Genomic DNA, 9,724 nt, shown 5'->3' on the forward strand with positions numbered 1-9,724 from the left:
ATGAAAGCAAGCCTTATATCCACCTCCTGATTTCTTGTTGAAGGGCCTTTGTGCCCACCCCAAAGGGAGTGTAGAATGTCACAAATGAAGGCATGATTTTTTTCTCTGTTTTCTTTAATATGGAGCAGAGAATGGAAGCACTGGTGGAGGGGAGTTTCTTAACTCTGAGTGCAACTTTTCTCAAAACGCCGGTGGAAACTGAATGTCTTAAGGAGGCCCCCAGACTCACAGACCAAATTCACAGACCCAACACAGTGAACTCTTGTCAAACATATTCTTTATTTGAAAGAGAGCCACTCCAAAGGGAAAGTAAGGGAAGAGAATGAAATGAAGAGGTCAGATGTCCAAGTCAAGGTTCCCACTTCCTTCTTGTCCCATCCTTGCTTGACACGGGACTGCAGCCATGTCCCCCTCTCCACTGGGTGTGGTGTGGAGCCCCCCACATCACTTCTGACTAATGTGGTAGAACTTCTTCCACCTCTAGAGTGAGGAAGGGGAATAAGACCTCCCTCAGCCTCTTCAGGGTGTCCCTGCTGATTACCATGGGTAGGACATCCACAAGAAGGTCTGGGTTCGTGTACTGCAGGTGGAAAAGCACATAGCCCAGCAGCCTAATGAAGATCATGACCATGAAGACACCACACCTGAAATGTCTGCAAAGAGACATTCTTGGTTAGTGTGGGGGAAAGAGACAGCCCACGATCCAACTATAGGAGGTGAAGCTTACACTCATAAATAACTGGTGAATTGCTTTCTTTGGGAAAAACTTATGGGGAACGGAGACACAGAGGATGAGGGTAGGGGATAGGTGATGGCAGAAAAAGATTGATGTAGCAGTTAGGAATTTCATATGGCTCTCCTGATAAGTAAGCCCTCCAACAGAATAGATGTCCATATAGAAAAGCTGGAGATGCAAAAGGAGATTTTCCAGGTACTACATATGAGGCAGGCCTTTTGGGGTTGTCAGAAAATGTTCAGGACTGTCACACATGACTGGTGGCCTTCTTCAGGTCTACTATAGTAAGCCCGTTCTAGAACTTGAAATGGGATTGGACATCTCTGACATTAACATCCAGGCAAAATCATTAGGACAGGTTTTTCTTTCAAGTGTCAAAAGAGACCAAGCTAAACAATACAAGTGTGCATGTGTGTGTGTTTTCTTGTGTGCTCCCAAGAAAATTTTGCACTGAAATCTAAGGCCTTCAGTCTTCAACTACATTGAAATGTCATAAATTGAAGCTCTTCCTTAAAGTGTCACATGGAACATTTCAGAGTTAGTCTCCTTGTTTCAAAAATTAAAAAAGAAATGGCACAGAGGGTTCAGGTGACTTTTGTTTTCTAAAATTTTACAGTCTACAGCAAGAGAACTGAGAAAATTAATGCACCCTGAACTGTTGTTCCAGCAAAGAGTATAGGAGAGATTATTAGGTTCAGGACCTGGAAAATAGAAAGGGGTCATACCAAGGACGATAAGAACAGGAATTCAAAGTAAAATGCAACCTGCAGTGTTCATCTTGAAGAAATAGCTTCTTTTTCGACCCACCAAGTTCTGCATAACCTGGTATTGAGGAAGGAAGGAAGGGCTGGAAGAAATTTGGAACTGCCTGATGTTTTCTGGTTGGTGGGTGTATTTATCCTTGTTCCTTCTGTCCTGACCAAGTCACTTGCTTCTACAGAGTGAATGGAGCCTAGACTAGCTAAAAATCAAGATTCTACCACTTACCTGTACCAAAATATTCTCTTCTGTTTCTTAATGATGGTCTTCTCCTATGGGAAGCAATAAAAGCCACAGCTGTGCCTGTCCATGTAGTCACAGAGAGGCAGTGTAGTGTGGTGACTAAGAGCCACCCAGGAGTCAGGGGTCAGGCTACCTGGATCTGAATCCTCACTGCCACTTCCTAGCTGCCATAAGCACAGCACAAGGTACCAAGCTTCATTATGTCCTAATTCTAGGTTTATTAAAAAGGGGAAGGGATGTGGGGAGCAGGGAGAGAGAAGCCAGGGGATGAAGGGATAAAAAAAAACCTCCAGTTTGGGACACAGAAGACATACCATGTTGCTTTGGATGGTCTCTACCAGAATTGACCCAGGTTTCAGTATTTGGGAGGAGTTGTTCTGGGCTTTGAATCTGGGTGAAAAAGATCAGATCCAGGAATGATATTATATAATCTGAGAGACTGGTGAAAAGTGCTTTTCTAAGTCATACAACATCTATGATTTATTTCCTAGATTCTTGATAACATTCACAGTGTTCAACATTCAAAACTCATTAACTGTTCAACATACAAAGAACCAGGGAAATGTGGTCCATTTTCAAGAAAAAAGACAATCAATGAAAAATAACCCTGTCATAACTCTGATGTTTGGTTGAAACTGCAAAGTCTCACACATGTATGGTTACCTGACTTATAAAACAAGGCACCACTGAAAATGACGTTCTCTGAAATAAATGGTGCTGGGTCATTTGGCTATCCACACAGAAAAACGTGATCTTGATCTCTACCCCACACTATAGATAAAAAACAAATTCCAGATGAATGCAAATCTAAGTGTAAAAGGTAAAATAGTAAAAAAAATTCTAGGGTAAAGCATAGAAAAATAGTTTTATGACCTAAAGAAAGCACTAAGCAAAGAATAAAAACAACAACAACAACAAACCCCCCCCCCACACACACACACAAACCCCAAAAACTGGCTTAAGAAACATTTTGCCCTTCAAAGACATCCTGGGGACTTATCAGGGACATCATTTTCTAAACTTACACTTCTTTTTCAAGAAGAAGCACCTCTTTTTCCTTTTCCATCTGTCTCAGAATTTCCTGGTATTTCTTCCCATGGAAATAAAAAAAAATTGTTATAATGAAGAATTCCCCTATATTTCAGTGCAATGTCACTGACGATTCTCCTAAGACTAACTCCTAATATTCCAAATGGTGCATGCATGAGTGTACACACACAAGTAGGGAAATGTTCTAATAAAAGTTGGGAGATACTGTGATTAGATGGATATGGATATATGTATACATATATACATATATGTATATACACACACCATATACATATATATGTATATATATGTATATATGCACACACACACATATACACATGGACATACATACTGTAGCTAGATGGATATACACACACACACACACACACACATACATACTGTGGCTAGATAGATATCTAGAATATATATATATATATATATATATATATATATATATACACATTCTCTTTGGATTCTGCTTGTATTCAAATCCCATCTCTGAAGGTTACTAGTTGTGTTTCCATAGCACATTACCTAACTCCTCTAAACCCGTGTCCTCTTGATCATAATAATATCATCCCCATAGTTTTACTGGACAAGTTACTGGAGAAAAATACCATATGTGCCAGTGCCTGACACAAAGTAAATCCTTAACATACACCTGTTTTGTTAGGGTTTCTATTGTATAAAAGGCATTCTTCCCTGTGGCAGATTTTATCCTAATGAGAAATTAAGGAGTCCACGGCTTTGGAGAAATTCTGCTTCTACTCTGACTTGCCCTTGCAGGTAGTGTACCTTTATGTAGAGGGCCTGGTCCTCACAGAGCTGATGCAAAGATTGGTAGTCGCCCTCTATCTAGAAAGAAAAGAAAATTAACAAATCTCATCAGAACCAAGCCTAGGCTGCTCCCTGGGACCCTAACTGGTACACTGGACATTGTTACCTAGCAACCTGTTCCTTTAAGGGAAAACAAGCACATCACAGAGCAGTGATCTCATCACTCATGAGCAGGAATGGTGTAATTTTGAGGGGGAAAAAATGGTTTGCCCAGGTTGTTGAATGCCTATCAGGTAAAACAGGGGAAGTCTCAGGACACTTAGGTTTGGAATTCGACAATAGTATTCTGAGTATTAGAGGTAAAAGGATGTTTAAGAAAGGGTAAAAGCAGTACTTCTAATATAAGCTCTCTTTCCCTTCACCTGCATGTGAATCAGAAATTTGTCTGCTGGATGTTCTTATTCCTCCCCATCCTCTGCCTCAAGCTGTCCTATTTCTAAGATCTTTGGGTTTCTCTCCCATTTATATCCTGGACAAAAACTCAGTGAGGAGACATTGCCTCTACCTTGAGCAATTCCTTCTCTTGCTTTGCACAGGATTCTGTTGACTTTTGTAGCCTCACCTGGAACACAGCGGGAAGTTAATAGCATTCTTTTATGGAAAGCAAGTGGGTAATGGTCACCCTCTATCCAAACCAGCAGAAAATATGATAAAAATGACTATCATATATTGAGGGATTGAAGACATATTATAGCAAACTAGGATGGACACTATCATCAGCCCTATTTGACACATGAGGAGACAAAATCAAGGAGAAATTAAGTGCTTAACTTTAATCATTTTAATTTTTTTAAGTTTTATTTTTTATTTATTGTGTGTGTGTGTGTGTGTGTGTGTGTGAGAGAGAGAGAGAGAGAGAGAGAGAGAGAGAAAGACAGAAAGAGAGACAGAGAGAGAGAGACACAGAGAGAGAGAGAGAGAGAGAGAGAGCAAATAGGGGAGGGGCAGAGAGAGAGGGAGACAGAATCCCAAGCAGGCTCTATGCTATAAGCACAGAACCTGATGTGGGGCTCTAACTCATGAACCAATTGAGAGTCGAGTGCTTAACCGACTGAGCCACACAGGAGCTCCAAGTGCTTAACTTTAAAAGTCACCCAGTGGCAGAGCTGACATTTAAGCATCGGTCATCTGACCACCCTGTCTCTGAGCCTTACCATCCTCCTTCCTCTAGCCCCACTGACCAAAGCTCCCTAGCCTCTTTCTCCTTCTCTTTCTCCATAGGGAGTACTCGCATGCTGTCTGAATCACAGAGCAAAAGAGAAAAACTGGGCAGTAGGGCTCTGGTATGGTGGTCTCAGCTAAATTGCCATATTTGCCACATAAATCTGCAGAAAGCTTCCCAATAGGGTTTCTGTCCTCTATTGGGCATCCACTTCATGCATTCACTCAACAAATATTGTGCATCTAATATGTGACAGGCACTGTTTGAGGAACTGGAGAAACAGGAGTGAATGACATAGACAAAAACTCTTGCCTTCATTGGGTTTATCCTCTAATAGAAGAGAAAGATAAAGTGAATTTTAAAAATAAAACTTTTTTGGCCTATGAGCCATGGGTTGGAAAATAAGTTAGGATTATTGACAATCTCTATATAATTATGGAAGTCAGCATTCTTATCCTACTTGAACATCTATATCTGTGTGTCATTTAGATCCTAAACTTCTTGGGAGTCCTGATGTGCATTCAGAACATGTGCTCTGTTGACTGACGGGTGACGAGCTCTCTGGAGCAACTTCCTGTGCTTGGATGACATTGCAGTGAACTCTGCCATTACTTGACTAATTATGTTGTGAATGTCCCATAAGCCATGAAGTAAAGTAGAGGGGACAGAAGACATTGGCACCTCTGATAAGCACACAGACATACTTGGCCTGGTAGAGTCCTTGAAAGCAGTTCCTCCCCAAACCTAGAATTGACACACATCTCCCAGAAAATCCCTAGGTTTGTTTCTCTACTCACCTTCAGTTCTACCAACATCTGCTTTAGGGCTTCTTTATCAAGGCCAGTGTTCTTAACTCTCCTTGAAATCTGAAATACCATTCCCAAAATTGTGGACTGAGTGACACAGACCTAAAAATCTGGGATAGTGGCAGACTTTGGGGTCTCAGGGCTAGGGAATGGCGGTTAATTAACTTAGATCTCAGATAGAAGCTTGATAGAAGAGTGTCTCCTTCTTGCTATGGGAGCTGTCTGACTCCAGGCTACTTGGATATACCTTTCTGTTCCCATAAGCCATGAACATGGCTGCACAAGGAGGCAAGGAGGAAGAGAGGGAGGGGAAAGGGGGGCAGAATCCTTTGGATATGGGGGAGGAGGGAAAAATCTTTTCTCCTTCCACAGTCCCTTAGCTCTCTCACCAGATCTGTAATCCCAGGGAACAAATGGGGCTGTGAATCAAAGAGACTCGCTAAGAGATCCAGTATGTGGCAGAGGGGAGGGAACACACACATTTAGCTGGTTGCACCTTCTGGTCTTTCTGACTGAGGAGTTCAGGAGTTCAGATGATTCTGTCTGGATTCCTAAGAAATGAGCCTCTTTCAAGGGTGGCCCACCTTACCTTCTGAAGCTCCACCACCTTCCTGCCTAGAACCTCGTTGCTTTTTTCCTGTGGAAAGGAAGAGGTAATGGGGATAAACCAGCTCTACTCTGGTACTTTCCCCTTCCCCCTTCTCTAAAATAGGGCTTAAGGATAAGTGCATGGAGGGGGAAAATTGCACTCTGGCCCCACTCAGAGGATCTGGGAACAAAGCCTGGGCCTGGGGCCCCCATGCCAAGCACTTCATTCTCAGAGCAAGAGCACTCTCTTAAACAGCTGTGATTTCTCCAGACACAGAAACAACCATAGATGATGATCCTCTGGGAAAGAGAGAGAGAGCAGTGGCAGACTGCAAGCGAAATGCATCACGTGATCCTTTTCTAGACACCTCCTTACCAGCTTTGCTGTCTCTGATTTCAGGTTCCTCAGGGCTTCCTCCTTCCCAGATACAATATGGTTCAACTCCTCCCTCTCGTTGGCTTGTCCTAGTGACAGGGCAATCTCTCTTTCCAGACTGAAAAACAGTCACCCAAGTGTGGATCAGTCATAAGGAAGCTGCCAGCACCCTAGCCTAGGAGGCCACTGCCAAGGTCTCAGGGAACCAGAGAGATTGCCAAATGCACTGGCAATTCAACGTCAGCCTGATGTGGAAACATAATGCAAACATCTATACATAAAGGCTTCTGGGGGCGTCACAGTTCATGCTTCAGAATTTAACACGCCAAGTTTTACCGAGAAAAAAGGAAACCTTCCTCCCACCTTCTTTATTCCAAGGGCCATTCAGTTGAGGAGAAGCCCTTGCCTCACCAACTGCAGAGCCTGACCTTTGAATAGCTTCTTCTTTCTCTTGAATTTTTCTGAGAAGAACCTGATTTGCCTCATCCAGTCTCTGCAGGTCCTTTTCAAGGTCTAAGTTCAGGTAGTCAAGGTTTTGTTTTGTGACTTTTAATTTCAGTATTTCCATCATCTCCTGCCTATAGGAAAATTGTCTTAATTACTGAACTCAGGACAGGAAAACAGAGTGGCCCTAGGAAGATTTCCCTGGTAATCTCATTTATCCTCCCATCTTCTGGTGTTACTATGTCTAAGCAGCCCTGTGTTGTAATTTTCTATGATAAATTGATTTCTACAGTGTTTTGCATAAAATAAGTTCCTGGAGTCAAATCACAGCTTAATTTTAAATATTATAAATGGAACCCATTTAAACACAAAGCTTTTATAAGGCAGAATATTTTTTTTTCATACAGATAACTATGCTCCAACTTATTAAAAAAAATCTTATTTAGAGTGTGCAGAATCTAAAATATACCTATAAAGCATTTAAATATCTGTGAGGGAGAGGAATTTCTTCAGTTCCCTTTTGTTACAGGGAGTTTATTTTCTACCCCAGTCAAGTAGGCACACGGACTGGGTGGGGGGCAGGGATGGGAGTGGATCCTTTCTCCAAATAAGACTGGTTTGCTTTTTGAGTCATTAACCATTTCTAAAAACCCCATCATGGGGCGCCTGGGTGGCACAGTCGGTTAAGCTTCCGACTTTAGCCAGGTCACGATCTCGCGGTCCGTGAGTTCGAGCCCCGCGTCAGGCTCTGGGCTGATGGCTCGGAGCCTGGAGCCTGTTTCCGATTCTGTGTCTCCCTCTCTCTCTGCCCCTCCCCCGTTCATGCTCTGTCTCTCTCTGTCCCAAAAATAAATAAAAAACGTTGAAAAAAATTTTTTTAAAAATTACTATAAAAAAAAATAATAAAAACCCCATCATAGTATGAGGAAGTCCAAAGATCTGAAACCAAAGCCTTTTCTCCCCAGGAAGCCCCCGCCCCATCTCCCTCCCTCCCATCCAGGTTTGAGGACATAATGTCCTGCACAATGGAGGTTTTCTTCCTTACTGGATTGCTGCAGAGACCCTTCCCATTGCAGATCCCCTACTGAATGTTTTAAATTATTATTATTATTATCCTCATTACTTACACATCATCCAGTGGGTCCTGTCCAACTTCTTCCATTGTGGGTTTCCTAAAATGTTAACACAAACATTTATTATAGAAACATAGCCCTTAATGTTCAACATTGTAACATTGCCCCACACAGGCCCAGGAGGGAGCAGGCAAAAGTTTGAGAGACCCATGCCTTCTAGACCCCCTGCTTTCCTGGATTACTAAATTCCAGTAATTCAGATTGTGTTTTAACTTAAAATTGCCTAAACAAATCCCCCAAGAGCACAGAAATTTTTCTGTTTTCACAATTTTTCACATTTTGGCTACCTTTCCCTTTCTTGGACTACATTTTTCCAGTCACAGGTAAAGCACTAAAAGTACTCAAGCATAGGTCTAATGGCAAATGCACTGAGAGTTTATTTCTAACCCAGAACTCCAGGAAAACTTGGAGGAAAGATAGAGAAGAGCCAGAGGGTGCCATAAAGCTGGCTGCCTGAAATTTATGTCTATTGCCATCCTAGTTCTAACAAGCTCTAGATGTTACAGGCTGAGTTGATCTTAAAATAGCAGCAAAAACAGCAGCATGGACAACAGAATACTACTACCAGCAGGAAGAAACAAATATTGGGTTCTCAGGGATGGTGTCTCCTAACGATTGCCCCAAAAACGAAAGTTCAGGACCGAAACCAATCTAAGAAAAGTAGAGTTCCAAATTCCCCTCTCCTTTCATGCTCCATCTTCTCTTCCCTTCCCTTCCCTTCCCTTCTCTTCTCTTCTCTTCTCTTCTCTTCTCTTCTCTTCTCTCTAAAGCTTTTTGGCTTTAATTCTCTTTTTAATGCCTTCTCCTACCTCCTTCCCCTTTCATAGCCATCCTGCATTTTCATTTTTTTAACTACTGTCTTGACACACAAGGCATGCCAGCCTTTGATGATGCCCTCTAAACTCACCGTTCTCTTCCCAAACGAGATTTCTTCAGTTCCCACTGAGATCTCCAACTGATTGTCAGAACTTTCAGAAAAGGTATGTCCTTGCTGATTGGGTTCTCCCCATATCACCAGACCCATCCTCTCCAGTAGGGTGGGGCAGCATGTCATAGTGGGTAGGGATAGGGGGTGGCCATAGCTCAACATCACCCCTGTAGGCAGCATGGGAGCAGAGTTCAGAACTTCAGGGCAGTTTCATTCTCTTCCTACACAGCAATAAGATCTAGGAACACATTTCTGGACACGGGGTAAATCCCTGTGAAATGGGAATCAGCTCTATGGAACACATTTTTTCCTTTCCCCAAACCCCTGGGCCTAGTGGAAGTTGAGATCACTCTCATTTCTTTTCCTTCATCAACTCCTTGTGATAAATGTGAGGGCTGCTGCACCCAAATCCAAATTATGCCTTTCTCTTTAATGCATCCAAGGGCTATGGGGTAGAAATGCTTGAGAGCAGGCCAGGAGGAATCAGAGATGTCTTATCTATGGGCCAGGAAAGCTCTCACTCCCACTGAATTGTATTCTTGGACCTGCAAAACAAACTCCTTTATTTTCCCTCAACTGGCACTGCCAAGACATTGGGAACGAAAGGTCTGATGTTTCAAAGATGGAGTATAGGGCGGTAGAGCAGGACGAAGGAAAGAGGAGTGTTGGGTCTGGAGACTTGA

General features: G+C 42.5%; 1 protein-coding gene across 1 annotated transcript; it reads right to left on the minus strand.

Moving 5' to 3' along the window:
* Positions 1–297: 297 nt before the first annotated feature.
* LOC125168412 (transmembrane and coiled-coil domain-containing protein 5B-like) lies at positions 298–9,096 on the minus strand. Its single transcript, XM_047863514.1, has 12 exons — positions 9,021–9,096; positions 8,108–8,152; positions 6,965–7,114; positions 6,537–6,654; positions 6,162–6,209; positions 5,564–5,632; positions 4,110–4,166; positions 3,563–3,622; positions 2,764–2,828; positions 2,053–2,128; positions 1,724–1,767; positions 298–653 (listed from the first exon to the last, which is right to left on the minus strand). Exons 2-12 carry the CDS (start codon positions 8,140–8,142, stop codon positions 455–457), a joined length of 921 nt encoding a protein of 306 aa, XP_047719470.1. The 5' UTR covers positions 8,143–8,152; positions 9,021–9,096; the 3' UTR covers positions 298–454.
* Positions 9,097–9,724: the final 628 nt, after the last annotated feature.

The sequence above is a fragment of the Prionailurus viverrinus genome, chromosome B3, assembly GCF_022837055.1.
Source record: "Prionailurus viverrinus isolate Anna chromosome B3, UM_Priviv_1.0, whole genome shotgun sequence".
Classification (NCBI taxonomy): domain Eukaryota; kingdom Metazoa; phylum Chordata; class Mammalia; order Carnivora; family Felidae; genus Prionailurus; species Prionailurus viverrinus.